Source organism: Eumetopias jubatus, unplaced genomic scaffold (genome assembly GCF_037043125.1).
Source record: "Eumetopias jubatus isolate StellerSeaLion01/CBP00866 unplaced genomic scaffold, mEumJub1_p1.0 scaffold_11, whole genome shotgun sequence".
Classification (NCBI taxonomy): Eukaryota; Metazoa; Chordata; class Mammalia; order Carnivora; family Otariidae; genus Eumetopias; species Eumetopias jubatus.
Window position 1 is genome coordinate 93,447 of NW_028274817.1, and position 19,606 is coordinate 113,052.

The window sequence follows — 19,606 nt, forward strand, 5'->3', positions numbered from 1 at the left end:
GACGGGACGGGGCAGTCCTCTCTGCCCAAAGACAGCACGTGTGGGGTGGAAGAGCGACCCCACGCCCTGCCCAAACCCGCGCAGGCAGCCACGAGAGATAGGAGGCAGAACTCGGGGAGGCGGGCAGGGAAGGCTGAACCGGGGGCCAAGGAAGGAAAGCCTGCGATGGCAGAGTGCAGAGCAAACACGCGAGGCTCAGGAGCTCCAGCCCCGTCCGTACTCAGTGCCTGCGCTGTCCAGGTGAATGCGGGTGCCCGCTGCCCGGCTCTGCCCGTGTGTAGAAGGCACGACAATGCGAGTCAGGACCCCCTGTCCTGAATACTGGTTATAGCCAGCAACTGTTTATTGAAAGTAGCAATAGCCCAGGGGTGCCACCTTCAGGCCTGGATGTGACTCTTGGCGCTGAAGGCCAGGTAGTAGATCACTAGGCCGATGGCTGCAGCCAACACCTCGGTAGAGACCCAGGGCCCGTTCCAGGTGCCCTGCAAGAAAGGAGACCAAAGCCAGCTCAGGGGAGAGCTGGGCAGGGAGCCAGCCCGCCCCAGTCACTCTCCCTCTAGGGCACGAAGGCACACTGGCCAACTACAGCCCAATCCCACCGCTCAAAAAGGGCGAGGCTTGCTGTGTGCTCCCTGCTTTCCCAGAGACCAGGCAGCCTCTTCAGCCCACTCACCCGATGGTCCACACTGACTGTGAACAGGGGCGGGATGACGGAAATGTCCTCATTATTTCTCTGAGCCTGCAAGGGAGATGCTGGCGTCAGGGGTGCTGCCAGGTGGGGTGGGGAGGGGTTGGACAGGCAGTAACATTGGCCTGAGTCATGGAAGAGAGGAGAACCGGGCAAGAGAGGAGCATGGGAGGTGCAGGGACAGGTGAGGCAAGTGGTCAGGGAGGTGCCCACCCGGCCATCCTGTGCTGCGAAAGTGAGGCCCCTACGGGCCTGGAGCTTCAGTGAGAAGGGGCTGCAGGGTGGAGGCGGCTGTGGAAGTGGGGGGGTACCCTCCCTCCTGGAGGCCTGGGAGGGGCTCCAGGTGATGGACCCTCACCTTCCTCAGGAGGCTGTAGGACTCCTCATCAAAGAATCTGACCTCGTAGGTACCTGCGTGGGCGCTCTTGTGGTCTAGGCTCCAGGACACCTGGGTTGGGGATGTCCAGCAGGGGTGGGTGCAGCGGGCAGTACCGCCGCCGGCCGCCCACGTCAGAGAACCTCAATCCTCCTCCACCGGGCCGCCCCTAGGGCTTCAAAGTCATGCCAGGGAGCGAGAGGCCTCCCCTCAAAATGACAACTATGGCATCCCTTACCTGATAACGCCCCACATCCTGGCCCCGGGTGACAGGAAATTGTTTTCCACTGACATCAGCATAAAGAGCCATGTTCTGGGAGAGGGAACAGACAGTCACCTTCTCCCTTCTCTGGCGCTCAGCAGAAGCCCCACTGTGCTGCCCACAGCAGCCCCCATGGCCTATGGGCAGAGAGCACCACGGGAGATCCATGGAGGTAGCCTGCCACAGCTCAGGGCCATGCCAGGAAGCCAACACCCACCGATGCTGTTACTGCCTCTCTGCATGTCTCCCCTGTGTGTGTGTGTGGGGGGCACGTACCCCCTGTGGCCTAGCCTCCCTAACCCACAGCTAGCCTGTGAACTGTGAACAGAGGCAGGATGACTAAAGTGTACTCGTAATGCCTCTGAGTCTGGAAGCGGGTGTTGGGGTCAGGGGGTGCCCAATGAGCCACCCAAGGAATGTTGTACCCAGACCGGAAAGGCCACACCTTGGCAGACAGCAACCAGAAAAAGGGATACAGGAGCCTGGGGGCTAAACTCCTGCTGTTTCTCACTTCAGCATATGCTCTCACCAGGCACAGCAAAGACGTCTACCTACATTTTCGCACCTAGGCAGAACAGATCAGGAAAACGTTCTTTTAACATCTGCTTTAAACCGTCTGGCCTGGCTATACCCTGACCTCTCTCTCCTATACCTGTTAACTCAAAATCCTCATTCTGTCTGCATGGGTACATGGGTCTGACCCCATCAGCTGCCAGTGAGGAACTGATGCCCCAGGTCCCAGGCTCACTGCCTGCCTCTTGGCCCAGCACCTGCTGGCTGAACCCCCACTGCCTCACCTGGACCCTGTTCTTGCACGTCAGGGAGATCTCCACGATGAAAACAGTCTCAGTGGAAATGACGGCATCCGAGGTGGTGTAGTAGGAAGGGGTGATCTGGGGCTCCACGCAGGCTTCTGCTGTGGGGAGGAGGTAGACATGTCTACGTAAAGCCCAATTAAACGTGCGGGGCTGGGGGCAGAAGGGACCACCCAGACCCACTTCCCAGACCTTGTCAGCTGACACACAGGGCCCTCTGCAACCTGTCGGGTGGGCTGTGGGAGACAGATAAAAATGCTTAGTCGGAAATGCAGCAGTAAGGGTGGGGGGGGGATAGGGTGGGATGGCCCTGAGGCAGGCTGGGGACGTGGGATGGGTAGAAAGGCTTTGTATAGGTGGAGCCTAAATGTGAGGGCAAAAGAGCCTGAGGGAGGGAGGGAGGGAGGGAGGGAGAGGTACAAAGTGTGTGTTTATTGGCGGAAAGGGCAGCAGCTGGATGGATGCACTGCACAACTGGTACCTGGACCTGGACCTGGACCTGTGGACAGGGAAGCCATGCAATGATTTGGGGCTCCAGCCTGCCTTGGAGCACCCCAGAAGCCCAGGGGGCAGACGGACTTCAATTCAGTGACATGCATGGCCCTGGACAGTTTACTGAAGGCATCCTCTGCAGAAACCAAGCATGGTGCTGCTTGCAATGCATGAGGACTTGAGCCGAAGGGCTCTCTGCCTCCAGCCACAGTTGACAGAAGGCCAAGACTGGACCCAGCATTGCCCAAGGGAAGGAAATGGGCACAGTTTGTCCCCTTTAACAGGGCTGCCTGGAGAGAAAGGACGCTCTGCCTCTGCCACCTCCATACTGCTAGAGGCCTAACTCCTACAGGTTATACGAAAGGCACTGCCTAAATCACAGGGTGCCAAGCAGATGCTACCAGTGGGAAAGTTCTCAGCCAGCTGCCCTCCGGATGTGAGCTGGCACAGCCATGCATTAGACTGAGACAGAGAAGCTTTGGGTCCGAGCAGCAGAAGGAAGATGCCTGGGAACATCAGTGGGGGGTGGTTCTCAGGAGCCACGTCTGTGTCCCACTAAGCTTGGCCGTTTTCCTATGGACCCTGTGGAGCACCAGAGGGTTTTACAGCCAGGTTTGTCCTTTCCAGACATCACTGGCTACACCATGGGTAATTCCCAAGGGGTAGGTGAGGAGGGTGCAGGCAGGAAAGGCAGTTAGGCTGATGAAACACTCCAGGCACCAAAGGCTCTGACCTGAGCAGGGCAGGTAAAGTGAACGTGTAGAAGGCATCCCGGACCGACTCTAGGCACCCCCCCCAAGCTTAGCGCTGGTTCTGGCAAGGAGCTCCACCTAAACACATTTCTGGACTCCAGTCTGAGCTCAACCCTGCCACCAGGTGTTAAGAATCTCTCAAGAATGTTCACTGATCTGACTGTGGCTCGGCTCTGCTGAAAAGCCCCTTAAGAATACACCAGGGCCTTAGGTAAGAAGTCAACAGTCCGGCCTGGCACCCAAGCCCTCCGCCCCTCCCAACCCCTTTTACCTTTTCTTTCCTCTTCTGCTGCTTCTATCTAACTTGCCCACGCTCGTGGTCCCTCTGCCCGGCACATCTCTGCTTCCTCTCTTCACTTACAGCTCCCTGCCCGGGGAGGCCTGGTCCCACCTCACCGGGTCGGTGGCTCCTCTCCCACCAGCCTACTTTCTCACTCCGATCGCCCTACGCTGCAGAGTTTTGCTCTTGTCCGACCCCCGTTCCGGGACTGGGAGCTCCGGAAGGGGAGCAGGGACGTGTGTCACTTTCCCTGCTGGAGCTGGGAAGCGGGCGCACGGGTCGGACTCTGGGACTCTTCCTCGCGGGAGCAGACGGGGGGGGGAGCTTTGGCTGTTTCTTCCAGAAGCCTGGCTGCTGGGTAAACGTGTGTGGTGCAAGAGCGCGTGGTGGCCTCGGTCGCCGCGCCACGAGGCCACCTGCCTCTCGGAGGAAGAAGGCCCAGAACCCTGCTTCGCCCGCACCCCTCCTCCCCCCACGCACCACCAGTCGTGGGAGAGAGGCTCGCCAGAAAGGAGCTCCGGCCAGGCCGCTACCTGAGCAGCAGGAGAGGCTGGACAGCAGGAGTAGCGCCAGGGCGCCGATAGATGCCAGCGCCGCCATCGCCTCTTCTCTGCCGAGGGAAAAAGAGAGCGACTCCCCAGAGCACGAGGGGCAGACGAGGAAGCGCGACGCGTAAGCAGCAGTGGCAGCCAATCAGGCGCCGGCGGGCTGGGCGGGCCTGTGACGTCACTGACGGCACTGACGTGTCCCCTCCCCAGACCAGAGGCCCAGGTGGCCGCCCCATCAAGATGGCGGCGGCGGCGGCGGCGGCGCTCTCGGCGCCGGAAAGGGGCGTGGGAACCGGCGCGGCCGTGCGCGTGCGCACTGCTGGGTCCGTGCCCACTTCCGGCACTTCGCACCCTGCCTAACTCTCGCGAGAGCGGTGTCTGCGTCTCTGAACGTGGGGCTGCTCTCACTTTCCGTCATGGCGCTGAAGGTGGCAGCGGTCGTCGGCGGCGCTGCGAAGGCGGTGCTCAGACCGGCCCTCCTATGCCGCCCTTGGGAGGTGAGAAGGGGCAGCGGTCCGCGGGGACAGCCTCAGCGCTTGCTGGGCCGGTCCGGAGACCGCGGGCTTGCAGCTTGTTTTGGAGCCCGATTGGCTGTGGGCCGCTCGAGGGGCGGGGAGAGGGCTACGCGCCGGAGTTGATTGGCTGTCTTCTCCGCTGTCAGTGAGGGGCTTGGGTGAAGTTGGCCCTTGTCCGGCTTCCCCAAGGGTCTGCATCTTGGGCGGGCGGGGGGAGCTCCGGACAAGCGGGGAGAGTGGGCAGCAGCGGACCGAGTGTCACTTCCCTAGTGTCATGGTGGGAGCCCTCCTGAGGTGGTCACGTGTCCCGGCCCCCCTCGTTCTTGCCGCCTTAGGAATCCGGTTCCCAGCCCCAGTTCGTCCTCGGGTTTTTTTTGTTGCGGACCGCCTTGTCACTTGTCCCAGTGGAGTTGGAGAACCAGATTTTGCCGGCACCCCCGATACCACACCCCACCCCCGGACATTTTTATAGCCCCAGATGTCTTCCCCCCCCCCCCCCAGCCTTCTGGAATGGGAGGGAGCTAGATTTTCTGAGACTGATGAGGTGGGAGGCCGTGGGGGCTTTGCTTCCTCAGTTTTCCGTTTAGGATCTTGTTTATTCAGGTCTCATTCCTTTTTGTTTACACACCTGGGCAAGGATAATTTAGTCCCTGGGTGGATCGGAAGCCATCCGAAGTATCAGAGAGCCGGGACTGGCTCTAGGGGTCAAGAGGTATGACCTCCAGGCCTACCTGCCCCCACTGATCCACAGTATGGCCACCCTCCTGTCTCTGGGCTCCAGTTTCCCCTCTGTCTCAAAGGATCTAGCCAACCCTGACCTTCCAGAATCCTGTGACTTTGCTGACACTCCTTGTGGACGCATCTGGTATGCTTCTGCCCTCTGACCCCTCAGGAAGCCTACCCTGTGGCAGCTTATACTTTATGAAATTCTGATTTCTCCAAACTTGCTGATGAGGGGCTTTCCAGAGGCCTGGCGGTTCTGGCAGCTAGGCTCCCATGGGGTCTTGGTGAAGACATTTGTCTCCTCCCTGACCTCTCCTGTGTGTGCTTGTGTCCGTGTTGGGGGGGGTGGGGGCAGGGGACATTTGGTAGCTGGGCAGTGCCTTGCCCTGAGACTGGTTGTCCTGGGTATGGGAAGCTTTAGAGATGAACCCCAGGTCTTTGGTCCCACCATTTGGGGTCTTGTGGGAAAACATGCAGCCACCATTGGCACTTGATCTAACAGAACATGCTGAAGAAAGAAATCTCACTAAGATTTGGAGTGTGGGAATCCTTTGACAGGAACACATACCACCCTGGACTCCTCTCTTTCTGTGGCATTATCAAAGGATGACTGACAATCCATCCTCCTGCTTAATGAATGAGCAGTAGGCCTGTGCATGTATCCCATCCTGCCTTAAACTGGGCTTCTTTGATGGGTGGCTTCACAGGGCAGCGTAGGTGTGAGGCAGAACCCGTGTAACCCCCTGAAGGAAGAACGTACCTGTATCTGTCCAGAGCAAGGTAGGGAAGTAAGTCTATCTTGAGAGCTCTCTGGGTCTTTGGCTAAAGCCTGAAGAAACCTCTAGTATGGGGACCAGATGAAGGAAAGGTTTAGGTCAGGTGGTGATGTGATCCAAGGGAGGAGGGTGGGGGTGGTTGCCCAGATACAGAGCTAGGTGCAGGTGGTGGCTCACCACCATGGCCGAGTTACTTGCCTAGTGCCAGTGGACTCCAGGAGGAATTACTGCTGGGAGCCATAGGGGTCTACCCAGTGCCGAACACCGGCCTAAGGAGCTGGTGGGGTGAAGAGGTGGGTGTGCCCTGCTGGGGACCAAAGGGCTTGCTGCATCCTCCCAGCAGCCACAGAAAGTGGGCATCTCTATTCCATGGGTTTCAGGTGAGGACAGGAAGCTCAGCAAGGTTAAGCTGTTTGCTACCAAAAATAGTGGATGGTGGATTTGGACCGAGGCCTCCCTGGCCCCCAAACCCACCGTCCCTTCTTCCATTTTCTGATGTGCTCATTAATTTGGGAAGTGTTTCTTATGTCCAAGCTCTGGACCAGGCATTCTGCTAGGTCTTGGGATGACAGTAAGGAGCTGGTCAGACATGGCTTCCACTCTCAGGAATTTTGGAGTTGGGGAGGGAGCAAGGCAGTTGCTAGGGACAGCCTAGGGAGATTGTGGTTGGTGGGGGAGGGAGTAGGTAGGGCTTTGGGGACCCGGGGGGACCTACAGTTCCACAGCCTTAAGGCATCAGGGAAGGCTTCCTGGAAGAAGGGCAGTGGAAGCCTCCTTCCACAAGTCGTATCAAGAGCCTACAAATAAGATGAATCCAGATACTGACAAGTGGTGGAAAGAAAAACGGGAAAGCCGCCAAGTGTGCCTGTCCCTGCAGACCCAGGGACCACAGGGATGAGCTGATACCTGGAGCCTTTCGTCCCAGTAGTCACTCCCTTTCGGGCCCCAGGCTTGGACGGGGCGGGTGACCAGCACACCAGTGCTCCCAGAGCTTGTGCAGGTGGGTGCCTCATGAATACCAGCCAGGGAGAGCCTAAGAGGTGGTCAGTCTCTGTCTGAGCTTTCTAGGTTTCTAGCAGGAAGGCATGGCTCTTTGCAGAATGGCCATGGTGACTATGTTATTGCCTGGAACACTCTGCTGCTGTCCCAGTAGGCAAGTGGCAGGGCACCTCCAAGTGACAAAAGGGACCTTGGTTCTGTCCCTTCCTCTTTGGATTGAGGGACACCTGGGTGTGTTCCCAGGTGGGGCGTAGCAGGGAGGAAAGTGTAAGGACCCGTAGCCCCACTACAGTGGGGCCTGGGACACAAGCTTCTACCCCCAGGATAATGTGGGGACTCTAGATGGATCACTTCTCAACACCTGTCCCCTTTGGCTTGGACGGCTTTTACTCCGAAGCTGTCAGACATGGCTTTGGTGTGGCCAAACGTGGCTGTTTCTGAGTTAGGGGGTTGGGGACATTCATCTCCCATGTAGGCCACGAAGCAGTTTTGCAATCCTTTATGAAAGCCTTCTAAGAGATTGGAGTCTGTTATTCCTTTTTTTTTTTTTTTAAGATTTTATTTATTTGTTTGACAGAGCGCGTGCACGCGCAAGCAGGGGGAGCGGGAGAGGGAGAAGCAGACTCCCCAGTGAGCAGGGATCCCGATGTGGGGCCCGATCCCAGGAGCCTGGGATCATGACCTGAGCCCAAGGCAGTTGCTTAACCAACTGAGCCACCCAGGCGCCCCAGGAGTCTGTTATTCTTGTAAAAATGGTTGGGTTTTCTGTGCCATGTTTGCTCTGGACTTGTGATTCTGGAGGGCTGTTCCCTGCAGTGCCAACAATGATTGTCTCTGGGTGGACAGGCGGCTGGGTGCTCTCTTTTTCTCCTGATCTCTGTGTTAGGACGGTATGCTGCTTTTGCAATAAGGAAAAAAAGATTTTAAAAATGATAAAATGATAGTCTGGACGGCCCTGTGCTTGGTTGTAATGATTTCCCTATTGTGCCATGTTTACTGTGCCAACTCCTCCGTGTTATAGACAACAAACATCACTGAGCAGGAGTAATTGGCTGAAAAAGAATCAAACAACAAAGGAGGGGGAGGGAGGCAAACATTTCTTCAACCACTGACTGTGGGGCTGAAGGAAGCATAAAGGGTTGCGGCGCCCCTCCATGGTGCTTTGACTGGCTGCTCCTTGGGGAATGGAGGCTCTGGGGCCATTCGTCCGGGCACGTGCTGTGTGCTGTTCCCAGATGGTGGCGTATGGTGGGGGTGAGGGGATGACATGTGGCACCTGTCTGGGTATGGTGGGGACGGTCCCTCTCCCCTGCCAAGATTGCAGCTGGCCTTTGCCAAATTGGCTTTCTGGGCTGGACAACAACCGCTGGCATCTGGGTTCTCTTTGCCAGGTTCTCAGTGCCCATGAGGCCCCCCGGAGGAGCGTCTCAGTAAGTTCCTGCCAGCGTGTTGCGTGTGTGTGTCTGTGTGTGCTTGCACGTGTGTATACACACGTCTACGCATGTATGCCCCGTCTGTGCACGTGTATGTGTGAGCAGGTGTGTGTAGAGGCGTGTATGTGTGCGTACTGTGCCTTTGTTCTCTGGCTCTCCATGTCCTTCCCTCTGAGGATGGTCTCCAGAGGTAGCCCACCCCTCCTCCTTACCCAAACTGTACTACACAGTATCCCCAGGGAAAAGGCCCTGTTCTCTGGGCACAACCTTGTTCCTCCAACCTTGGCTGATTGGTGTCTTCTTCCTTCCTGTTCCCCCTCTAGCAACAAACAATTGTAAGTATTTTTCTCATCTGCCTGTTAAGTTTTGGGGCTTTTAGTTGCTTTGGGATTGACCCAAGTCCAGGCGGGGGTGGAGACTGCTTCTGCTGCTGCCCTTCTGAACAAGGAGCCCCCATGAGCAGCCCTGTCTGGGGTGGGGTGGGGCGGGTGGGGTAAGATACCCTGAGTTGGCACCTCATGATTGGCTGGCCCTTTGGGCCACTTTCACCCTCCCCTCCTTCCAGCCTCCGTCGGCTAAGTATGGTGGGCGGCACACAGTGACCATGATCCCGGGGGATGGCATCGGGCCAGAGCTCATGTTGCATGTCAAGTCTGTGTTCAGGTACACAGCCCCTGGCCCACCTCCTGTACCCCTAGGGGAGGTTATACCCCAGGCCCACCTAGGGGGGATGGCTTGAGAACTGTGCCGAGAGGGGCAGTAAGCCCAGAAGCCCACTGCCTGGGGCTTCGCCTGAGCACCCAGTGAGCCAGTGGCAGGAGAGCGGTAAGCCCAGGCTTTTCATCCCTGTGCCTATGATCCTGTCAGGCTGGCCTGGGCATGGGGAAGGTGCTCTCCGTCCTGCTAATGGTTGTAGAGTTCAAGTATCTCTTCATTAGTTGGCACAGGTGGGCCCAGTCTCCTCTCAGCCAGAGCCAGGTCAGGGTGGGCAGCAGCAGTGGAGAGGCCTCTGCACCCAGTGGTCCAGGCAGGCTTCCTAGAGGACGCATGGGGGGCGCCTGGGGCCAGCCACCTTGACCCAGTTCTGCCCCAGGCACGCATGTGTGCCAGTGGACTTTGAAGAAGTACACGTGAGCTCCAATGCTGATGAAGAGGACATCCGCAACGCCATCATGGCCATCCGTCGGAACCGTGTGGCCCTGAAGGGTGAGTGCGGGGCGCCAGGATGGGACACCATGCGCAGTTCCTTTCACTTGCAAGCTAATGCTTGTCCCTGGGGCCGCCCAACTGCGACTTCAGGGCTTTTCTGGCTAGAGAGGACCCTTGTGCTTGGAGAGTGAACAGAAGCTTCTGGGATCCAGTCCGTGCTGCGATTCTGGGATCTTGGTGGCAGTAGACTCTATGGGAGCCTGTTCAGTAAAGGGCTTCCTCCCACTCCCTTCTCTCCTGGGGCAGCCCCTCTGCTGGGGTCAGCTTTGACCCTCAGAACCTTTTTCATAAACCAGCTGTCACAGAGATGCAGTTTTAGCCCTCCGCCCGCTGCCTCAGCTCCAGCCAGCATAACTGTGGGTGTCACAGACAGGAATTTTAGCTCTTCCTGAGTTTGCTGTGGTTTGGTACACATTTTTTTTTTTTTTTTAAGATTTTATTTATTTGAGAGAGAGAATGAGAGAGAGAGAGAGCATGAGAGGGGGAGGGTCAGAGGGAGAAGCAGACTCCCTGCCGAGCAGGGAGCCCGATGCGGGACTCGATCCCGGGACTCCGGGATCATGACCTGAGCCAAAGGCAGTCGCTTAACCAACTGAGCCACCCAGGCGCCCTGGTACACGTTCTTAAACTCTTTGTATTACTCATTTTGTAAACTAGAGCCCATCACCTGCTCTGTGTGAGCAAAGCTGAATCCAGCTTGAGTCCCAGGCCCTGGCAGTCCAGAGGGAGGGGCTGACGTGGCAACTGCAAGGTGCCTAAGACACTGGGCGAAGGCAGTGTAGGCAGGGTGTGACTCGGAGGGGGTGATGGCCCCAAGGGGCCCTGAGAAAAGCCTGCTCTACTTGGCACCCTCTGATGGACCGCCTTTTCCTGGCGACTGCTGGCCCCCTGCTGCTCCTGTTCTTTTTGCCTTGGGTGCAGCCCAGGCTAAGCTATAGTGTTTCCCAGGCAGCCCCCACCTGCCCCTGAGCTGGGGCTCACGTGGCACCTCGACGTGGGGCCTAACAGTGACGCTGGCCAAGGTCACATTGCTGGCGCCAGCCTGGCTAGCCAGCCTGTTAGTAAGCAGGAGTGGTCACTTTCTAGCCAGCCAGACCCTGATCTTGCCATTTCCTGCCCAGGGTCTGGCAAGATCTCTTGGCTAGCTGCCAACCCTTGTTCATTCATTTGTTCGTTCATTCAGTCAGTCAGTATTTGTCAAGTGCCTGCTACATGCCAGGTGCTGCTCTAGGTCCTTTGAAGCCATCAGCGAACGAAGCGCGCGCACCCCCCTCCCCCCCGTCCTCGCAGGGCTTACGGTGGATGTTACACTCGGGCGTTCTGTGAAGTCTTCCTGCTGATGAAAGCCATCTTCTGCCTGGGTTGGAGCTGCCTTTGGCACGTGTTCCCTTGCTCAGGAAGGGGAGTATGGTGGCGTGGCTGATCCTGGGGGCCCCCTCTCCAGCCTGTCTTCTTTTTGTCTTGGCAGGCAACATCGAAACAAACCATAACCTGCCACCGTCCCACAAATCCCGAAACAACATCCTTCGGTGAGAACCCGGTGCACGGGGTCGGGGCTCAGTGCGGGTGGAGCGTGCCAGCAGACAGCTGTGGCATTGGCCAGCTTTTCTTCTCTCTGTGTCCCCAGCACCAGCCTGGACCTCTATGCCAATGTCATCCACTGTAAGAGCCTGCCAGGAGTGGTGACCCGGCACAGGGACATAGATATCCTCATTGTGCGGGAAAACACAGAGGGCGAGTACAGCAGCTTAGAACACGAGGTGGGTGAGGCCTGGGCTTGTCCCCTTACCCCTTGGGTCGTGGGGGCTGGGGATGAGCCTTGCTAGGGTCTACAGTAAGGAAGGCCAGACCCAAAGAGAAACCTGTGCCAGAGGGTCTCTTTTCCCTGTCCCTGTCCCAGAGTGTGGCTGGAGTGGTGGAGAGCCTGAAGATCATCACCAAGGCCAAGTCCCTGCGCATTGCTGAATATGCGTTCAAACTGGCCCAGGAGAGTGGGCGCAAGAAAGTGACAGCTGTACACAAGGCCAACATCATGTATGCCCCACCCCTGCTGTGCTCCTGCCTGTTCTGCAAGCAGTTGTGAAACCGCTGAATTGAACACCCTCCTTGGGCCTGCTCTCAGGGACTTGGGGCCCAGAACACCGGCTGCCCGCTGAGGGGCCATGCTCAGGGCTCTGCCCTCTTGCCTGTTTCCTAGATACGGGTTTACCACAGTGTGCGCTTCAGGGAGGGGGAGTGGGATCATGCCTGTCTTACAGACGGGGGACTGGTTAGAGGTTACAGCCCCGCTTCTGTGGCCATCTGCACGCCCCAGTCCTCCAGGTGGCAATTATTAACAGTGGCCAAGCTGGTGTCTTATGCCCCCCTCCTAGGAAACTGGGCGACGGGCTCTTCCTCCAGTGCTGCAGGGAGGTGGCAGCCCGCTATCCCCAGATCACCTTTGAGAATATGATCGTGGACAACACCACCATGCAGGTAGTTGGCCTGCTGGGCTCCCTAGCCACCTGCCTCGGGCACCGTGGGCCGCCCGGGCTCGAGCTCCCGTCTGTCTCCTTGTCCTGCAGCTGGTGTCCCGGCCCCAGCAGTTCGATGTCATGGTGATGCCCAATCTCTATGGTAACATTGTCAACAATGTCTGCGCAGGACTGGTCGGGGGCCCTGGCCTCGTGGCTGGGGCCAACTATGGCCACGTGTACGCTGTGTTCGAGACGGTGAGTGGCACCGGTGGCGCCGGGGCTCCTGGACCCTTTGTGCCGTATAGCTCGTGTATCATCCAGTTCACTGAAAGTGTAAGGGTTCGGTGCTTTCAGGTTATTCAGGGTTGTGCAACCATCACCACTGTCTCATTCCAGAATGTTGTCATCCCCCCCAAAAAGAATACCCTGTACTTGTTAATTGTCACTCCCATGCCCCTCCTCCCGGCCCCTGGCCACCACTCATCTGCTTTCTGTCCCTGTGGATTGGCCTCTTCTGTCTGTCTTCTGTAAATGGAGGGTTTTTGTTTTTGTTTTTTAAAGTATTCATTTATTTAATTTTATTTATTTTTAAAGATTTTATTTATTTATTTGACAGACAGCGAGAGAGGGAACACAAGCAGGGGGGGCTGCAGAGGGAGAGGGAGAAGCAGACTCCCTGCTGAGCAGGGAGCCCAACGTGGGGCTTGATCCCAGCATCCTGGGATCATGACCTGAACCCAAGGCAGATGCTTAACCGACTGAGCCACCCAGCCGCCCCTTATTTATTTTAGAGAGAGAGCATGAACGCACGCTTGCGGGGGGAACAGAGGGAAAGGGGGACTCCACGCTGAGCATGGAGCACAACGGGGGGCTCCATCTCAGGATCCTGAGATCATGACCTGAACCAAAATCAAGAGTCGGATGCTTAACGGATTGAGCCACCCGGGCGTCCCTACAAATGGAGTCTTATACCATGTGGGCTTTTATGATTAGCTTCTTTCTCTTGGCACTTTTTTTTTTTTTTTACCCCAGCGTAGTATTTTTAAGGCTCATCCACACTGTAGCACGGCTCAGAGCTTCGTTCCTTTTGATGGCTGAATAATATTTCGTCATATGAAGAGGCCACATTTTATTGATCTATTGGTTAGTTTCTGTTTTTAAGTCTTTTTTTTTTTTAAAAGGCAAAATTTACGTAACAGGGTGAAACCACTTAAAGTGAGCAATTTAGGGGTATTAAGTGCACGCACAGTATTGTGTAACCGTCACTTCTGTCTAGTTCCAGAGCATTCCTGGCACCCTGAAAGGGGACTCCGGCCACGTTAGCAAGCACTCCCAATCCTGGCCCCCGCCCCTGGCACCCACTGATCTGCTTTCTGTCTCTGTGGATTCGCCTGTTCTGGATGCTTCACACCAGTGGAATCACATACCCTACATTCTTACCTTCACCACCACCTTTGTCTGGTCCCTTCTAGGCTACAAGGAACACGGGCAAGAGTATCGCCAATAAGAACATTGCCAACCCCACAGCCACGCTGCTGGCGAGTTGCATGATGCTTGACCACCTCAAGTAAGCCACTTCTTGATGCCTAGCTGTCAGCCCCCGGCCAGCCCCTAGGCCCCAAGGGCTTGAAAGCTGCTCTCCCTCCTTAGGCTCCATTCCTATGCCACGTCCATCCGTAAGGCCGTGTTGGCGTCCATGGACAACGAAAATGTGAGGCTTCTCTTCTCCCCTCCCCTGCCTTCCACCCAACTCCCTCCTTGAATGGGGGTTGAGCTGGTGTGTCACCTGAGGGGCTGGAGGTGGTGACCTGGTGCTTCCTGCTGCCCCCAAGGGGAGGGTGGGACCAGGGTGGGTAGGGCTTTCTGGGCCTTAGCTGGTACCGCTGCCCTCCTGCCGACAGTTCCGGCCCCTGCCAGCCATGGGAGACCATGGGCGGGCCCCTGGTGTGTGCTCAAGTTTGCGTGTGTCCCGCAGATGCACACCCCAGACATCGGGGGCCAAGGCACTACATCGGAAGCCATCCAGGACATCATCCGCCACATCCGCATCATCAATGGCCGCGCCGTGGAGGCCTAGGCTGTCCCTGGGACCATCTCAACACACTCTCCCTTCCTGCTCCCAGCACTCTGGCCGGTTTTGGTGGGCAGCCCCAGAATAAATCAGCTTCTGTCCCAGCTCTCGACCTCGGCCGGTGCGCTTCTGTCACTCCAGGATGCCAACGTTTCAGTTCACGCTTTATTAAGAAAAGAAATACGCACACTTCCCACTCAGGGCATGTTGTGAAGGTTGGGGGCAGAACGAATTCTAAACGGTGGGCCTGGCTCCAGCATCTCTCTGCCCTGCCACGGGCTGTGAGGAAGCTGGCACCCAGTGGGGGGAGGAGGGCAGCTTGTGCCGGGTGGCAGGAGGCGTCCCGCTTTCCCTGAAGGCACTGGGAGGGGCTTGAGGGTGAGCCAGGCCTGCCTCAAGCTGCACAAAGTGCCCGTGGGGCCTAGGGGTTGAGCCAAGGGTGCTGGAGGCAGTCGGCCGCGCTAGCCCGCTTTTCCGGGATGTATTCCATCATGGGCAGCAGGAAGGCGCTGAACTGCGTGGCCTGCTCCAGGGGCCACTCGTACTTCTCCATGAGCACCTCGTACAGGCCCCAGTGCTTGAGGTTGTGGATGTGCCGCAGCTCTCCTGGGGGCGGGTCAGCGGGCCGTGTGTTAGGCTCTGCCCGGAAGGCCTCTGGCTCCGGGATGCAGTGTTCCCCCTGCTTTGGAGCCTGTGGTCCCTGCCCTACCATCTACATCCAGGCTAACTGAGCCTGTTCGGCCCTACCTCTCCGGTTGAAGAACTCTCGGGAATAGCGGCCTGAGAGGGCGAAGGCTGGGGGGATGTCTCCCAGAAGCTCCACAATGTGGGCGATGTGGTCTGTGGACAGAGAGGAGGCTGGGAGACGGCTGGGCATCTGGGAGGCCCCGAGGCTGAGCCCAGGGCCGGCCTTCCCCTACCCTCGTCGCGACTGTAGTCTTCTCCAGAGTGAGGCTCGAATAGGTAGTCGCCGGTGGCCAGCTCGAAGGCCTGGAAGGGGGGAGAAGGTGAGGCTGCCAGCCGGCGGGCCGGCCCGAGGCTGGAGCAGCTGGGGCGTACCATGCACGCTGTGCTCCAGATGTCGGCCGGGGGCCCGTACTCCGCTCCGATCAGCACTTCCACGGCCCGGTACTGGCGAGTCTGGATGTCCTCGGTGAAGTGCTTGTGCTGGAGGCAAGGGGAGCCCTGGGGAGGAGCCGGGGCCACCGCTGGCCCGCCCCCACCGGCCCCCACCATCTCCCACCTCCTCTGGGCCATGTACCCAAGGAGCTCAGTGGGGTTCGCTCTGAGCCTCAGGGTCCCCAGAGGTCCCGAAAGGGACCGGCCTCTTCCCAGTGGTCCCCGCCCCTTGCAATGGGTCCAGTTCCGCTGACCGGATGGGACCGACGCTGGTCTGGGCTCAGTCTTGGGTCTGCGTCATGAGGCAGACCCTGGGGGCTGGTCGAGTGGCACTGCAGGCCCCATGGGGCGCCTCAGGAGCGGGCCTGCGGCCCTGCCCTCACAGCAGGGAGCCCAGCTCTGCTCTCCAGGCCAGCTCATACCACCCAGCAGGCGTTGCCCAGGTCTGCGATCTTGATCTTGATCTTGTCTGCGTTTTGGGGCTCCAGGGGGTTCACCAGGAGGTTCGAGGCACCAAACGGTGCTGGAGAAGGAAGAGGAGGGGGGAGAGACTGAGCTGGCCGGGCCCCACCCCCAGCCCCTTCTGCCAGCTCCCTGCCATCCTCCCACCAAGCCCTCCCGCAGGCCCTGCCCAACTTACTGCTGGGGGACAGGAGGCCCCCGGTCTCCCGCTGGTTGGAGGAGCCTGAGAGGATGGAGCACGAGGCCGGAGAGAAGAGGGAGCCCGAGAAGCCTGAGGTCTGGGAGCCTGGGCTGAGGCTGCGCTCGCCCCCGGCCGCCGGGGAGGAGGAGGCGGGGGAGGGGCCGGCCCTGGCCCCCCCAGGGTGGCAGCCGGAAGACGAGGTGGAGCCGCTGCCCCCCTCTAGCCTTGAGCCAGCATCTGGGGAGATGGGCAGAGGCGGTGTGTGAGCAGTTGGCCCTGGTGGCCTGCGCTTGCTGGGCGCGCGCTCCGGCCCCTCACCCTCAGCCTGGGCCGCCGCCTCCATGGCCTCCAGCCTCTGCAGGTCCCGCAGCCGCTCCTCCAGCAGCCGCTTCTGTTGCTTCCGTTTGCGCCGCATCTTCTTCCTCTTGTTTTTCGACAGCTTACCAGTCTGCCATCAGAGCCAGGGTCAGCCCCGGGTTCGCGTCGCCCACGCCCTGACCAGCCCAAGCCTCTACCTGTGGCCTGCTCGCCTCACGGGGGCCAAGGCCAACGGGCCCCAGGGCTACTTTGTTTTTTTAATTTTAAAGATTTTATTTATTTATTTGACAGAGAGAGACACAGCGAGAGAGGGAACACCAGCAGGGGGAGGGGCAGAGGGAGAAGCAGGCTTCCCGCGGAGCAGGGAGCCGGCTTGATCCCAGGACCCTGAGACCATGACCTGAGCCCCAAGCCACAAGCAGACGCTCCACCTACGTAGCCACCCAGGCACCGCCCCCCCCCGGGCTACTTTGGATGAGTAAATGTGGTGCCAACCCACTCCAGCCCACCCCTTGGCACTAGCCCTTCACCTGCCTCCTGCCTCCCTCCCCCACTCTGCCCCCCAAAGCTCGAGTTTGGGGAGGAGCTGATGGGCCTGCCTCTGGCTGGGCGCTGGCCTCCCCTCCTGGCCCTAGATGCAGTGTCCTTCCACCGAGGCAGTAGCAAGCCCAGCAGCCACCAAGGGCAGTTTAGGGCATATGACCCACCCTGTGTATCACCTTCCTCCCGGGGTGGGGGGGGCGGGACCAGAGAGGCCGAGGAGGGAGCTCTGAGGAGATGGGGAGATGAGGCCCAGGAAAAGAGGGGCACCCCAACTTACCAAGACCTCCTGGGGGGCAGTGCTGACTGGGGGGGCAGATGGGGCATTGGGGGGAGAGAAAGGAGCAGAGACTCAGGCAGGGGCTGAGGCCCACAGGCCCCACCCTGGACCCACACAGGCTCTTGCTACCTGTGGAGCGGGATGGGGGTGGTGCCCCTGACTGCTGCCACTCTGTGGCCTCGGTGGCCAGGCGCCTGATGTAGGCGTCACCCACACACAGCAGGATGTTCTCGGGCTTGATGTCTGTGTGGATGATCTTGCACTTGGTATGGAGGTAGTCCAGGCCGTGCAGCACCTGGGGAGAGCCACCCCTGCACTTCAGCGGCCCTGTGCCGGCTGCCTCCCACCCTGCTCACGCAGAGTGCAGGACGCTCACCTGCCTCACGATGCTCTTCACGCAGGGCACGGGCAGGCCCTGGTAGTTGGACTTGATGATCCACTTGAGGAGCTGGTGGCCCAGGACCTCCAGCACCATGCACACATCTGGGGCCCGGAGTGAAGGGTGGCCAGCAGACACACAGCTGGGGCGCAGGTGCCACCCACCCGAGGCTCCGGTGTCACTACAGTGTCCCCGTCCCTGTCCCTCTCCCGTGTGCCAGTTGGGATGGTGACCTTCTGTGCTCATCCCTGAGACGGCACCGCCACAGAGGCGGCCCCTGCCGTGTGGGGGTAAGTCAGCAATGCCCATGGGTAACCGGTGTCAGCCTGGTCATCCGCCCCCCCTACCCCCGCCACATAGGCACAAACCCCCAAAGCGGTGGGCTAGTGTGTAGACTAGTGTCCCTGGGAGGGGTAAGCCCCCGTCGTGCAGATCAGGAGACTGAGGCCCTAGCAGCTGGGACGGCAGCTGTTGCCACATGGCTCGGCTCATCGTGGGAAGGATACGGACTCCATTCACCCCTGAGATCCTGAAGTCATCGATGAGCTGGACAATGGTCTCTCTCTTGGGGTCACTGGGGTCACTGTCTCGGACCTGGAGCAAAGGGGCCACAAATGGCTCCAACCTGCCCCTCACCAGCTTCTCCCTTCGGCACCCCCGGGACACCTCTGGCCCTCCTCTCCCCCTCCCTGGCCTGCTCCTGCAGGTCCTCGCGGGCTGAGCCAGCTGGAGCCTGCCCCTGCGGGAACCCCGCCCTGCCCGGGAGCCGGGAGCCGGGAGCCGGGAGGGAGGCGCCTCACACATTTCAGGAGCTTGATCTCATCCACGGCGGTCTCCGTGTAATGCCCCGCGCTCTTCACCACTTTCAGGGCCACGAAGCGCTTGCGCCTGCAACACCAAGCTCTGCGTCGTCGGCTGCCACCCGGCCCGACCCATGGGGACATTGTGGTGGCCCCACCCAAGCCCAGGGGTAGGCTCCTAGCTGACCCTGGGCCCTGGGGGGGAGGGCTGGAGGGGGCACTTACTGGATGTCCCAGCAGAGCCAGACAGTGGAGAAGTGGCCCCAGCCCAACTTGCGCACCACGTGGTACCGCCCATTGAACAGGTCGCCGATCTTCACGGGGTAGTAGCCGCCTGGCGAAGGGAGCCCAGACGGCACGGTGGGTGGCGCGGTGGGCGGTGTCGCCTGCCTGGGTGTCCCCCCGCCCCGCCCCGCCCCCGCAGAGCCCAGCCCCGCCGGCCCCAGGGCCCACGTGGGCCGGCCTCAGCACCCTCCTCCTCCGCCGCCGCCCCTGTGTCCCTCAGCCGCCACCTGGCCGCTCGCACCCGAGGCCAGGCCTCACCCTTGCAGTAGTCCTTGGGGTCCTCCTGCTCCTCGTCATCGGAGCCCAGCAGCCCCTGCAGCATCCGCGGCGCCGGCGCGGCGGGGGCGAGTTCGGAGCCTGAGGACTCGGGCCCGCAGGAGGCCTGCGAGCTGCGGGTGGGGTGAGCGGGCCGTGAGTGGCCGCGGCGCCGGGCACACCCCCCCCCAACCCGGGCGCCCAGGCCGAGCCCTACCTGCTGCTGCTGCCGCTGTCCCCGCCGCCGCCGCCACCCGCGCTGGCGCTCATCCCGGCCGCACGGCCCGCAGCTCCCGCGCCCCAGGCGGCTGCTCCTGTGGGGCCCGGCTGCGGCCCGCGCATTTATAGCCTCGGCCGCTGATCTCACCCGCCTTTATAAATAGCCTCCCAGCTGCTCGGCTGTGGGCAAGGTATGCGGCGGGGAGGAGGCGGTGCGGCCACGGTGGCCCAGGAGAGCCTGGCCCCCAGGACCAGCCGCCCCCCCCCCCGCCCCCGCCCCACGGCTGGCATAGGGGGCCACGGTGGGGACGTGGCGCGACCCAGCCTCCACGCTAAGTCCCTGCGCCAAGGGGGACCCCCACACGGTCCCAAG

General features: G+C 59.9%; 3 protein-coding genes across 7 annotated transcripts; 1 reads left to right on the forward strand and 2 right to left on the reverse strand.

Annotated features, from left to right (window-relative positions):
- Window positions 1–312: 312 nt before the first annotated feature.
- On the reverse strand, window positions 313–4,317 carry SSR4 (signal sequence receptor subunit 4). 2 transcript variants are annotated; one of them, XM_028094397.2, is made up of 6 exons: window positions 4,199–4,317; window positions 2,124–2,239; window positions 1,303–1,377; window positions 1,047–1,136; window positions 674–739; window positions 313–482 (listed from the first exon to the last, which is right to left on the reverse strand). In XM_028094397.2, exons 1-6 carry the CDS (start codon window positions 4,263–4,265, stop codon window positions 378–380), a joined length of 519 nt encoding a protein of 172 aa, XP_027950198.1. In that variant the 5' UTR covers window positions 4,266–4,317; the 3' UTR covers window positions 313–377. The 2 variants fall into 2 exon arrangements, with proteins under 2 accessions (XP_027950198.1, XP_027950197.1); XM_028094396.2 differs by having other exon boundaries at window positions 2,124–2,242; window positions 4,199–4,312.
- A 251-nt stretch (window positions 4,318–4,568) lies between these two features.
- On the forward strand, window positions 4,569–14,499 carry IDH3G (isocitrate dehydrogenase (NAD(+)) 3 non-catalytic subunit gamma). Of its 2 annotated transcripts, XM_028094370.2 has the most exons (13): window positions 4,569–4,710; window positions 8,618–8,656; window positions 8,983–8,994; window positions 9,225–9,322; window positions 9,753–9,865; window positions 11,337–11,397; window positions 11,496–11,628; window positions 11,769–11,902; window positions 12,241–12,343; window positions 12,433–12,579; window positions 13,797–13,891; window positions 13,975–14,035; window positions 14,300–14,499. In XM_028094370.2, exons 1-13 carry the CDS (start codon window positions 4,630–4,632, stop codon window positions 14,399–14,401), a joined length of 1,179 nt encoding a protein of 392 aa, XP_027950171.1. In that variant the 5' UTR covers window positions 4,569–4,629; the 3' UTR covers window positions 14,402–14,499. The 2 variants fall into 2 exon arrangements, with proteins under 2 accessions (XP_027950171.1, XP_087884719.1); XM_088028593.1 differs by lacking the exon at window positions 8,983–8,994.
- Window positions 14,500–14,538: 39 nt separating this feature from the next.
- SRPK3 (SRSF protein kinase 3) lies at window positions 14,539–19,356 on the reverse strand. Of its 3 annotated transcripts, XM_028094369.2 has the most exons (16): window positions 19,232–19,284; window positions 19,018–19,148; window positions 18,700–18,808; window positions 18,475–18,562; window positions 18,181–18,268; window positions 17,672–17,778; window positions 17,425–17,590; window positions 17,296–17,321; window positions 16,476–16,605; window positions 16,347–16,394; window positions 16,155–16,247; window positions 15,937–16,037; window positions 15,455–15,562; window positions 15,316–15,385; window positions 15,143–15,235; window positions 14,539–15,001 (listed from the first exon to the last, which is right to left on the reverse strand). In XM_028094369.2, the coding sequence occupies exons 1-16, from the start codon at window positions 19,282–19,284 to the stop codon at window positions 14,817–14,819; spliced, it is 1,596 nt and encodes a 531-aa protein (XP_027950170.1). In that variant the 3' UTR covers window positions 14,539–14,816. The 3 variants fall into 3 exon arrangements, with proteins under 3 accessions (XP_027950170.1, XP_027950169.2, XP_087884717.1); XM_028094368.2 differs by having other exon boundaries at window positions 16,155–16,394; window positions 19,232–19,356; XM_088028591.1 differs by having other exon boundaries at window positions 15,143–15,385; window positions 16,155–16,394; window positions 19,232–19,356.
- Window positions 19,357–19,606: the final 250 nt, after the last annotated feature.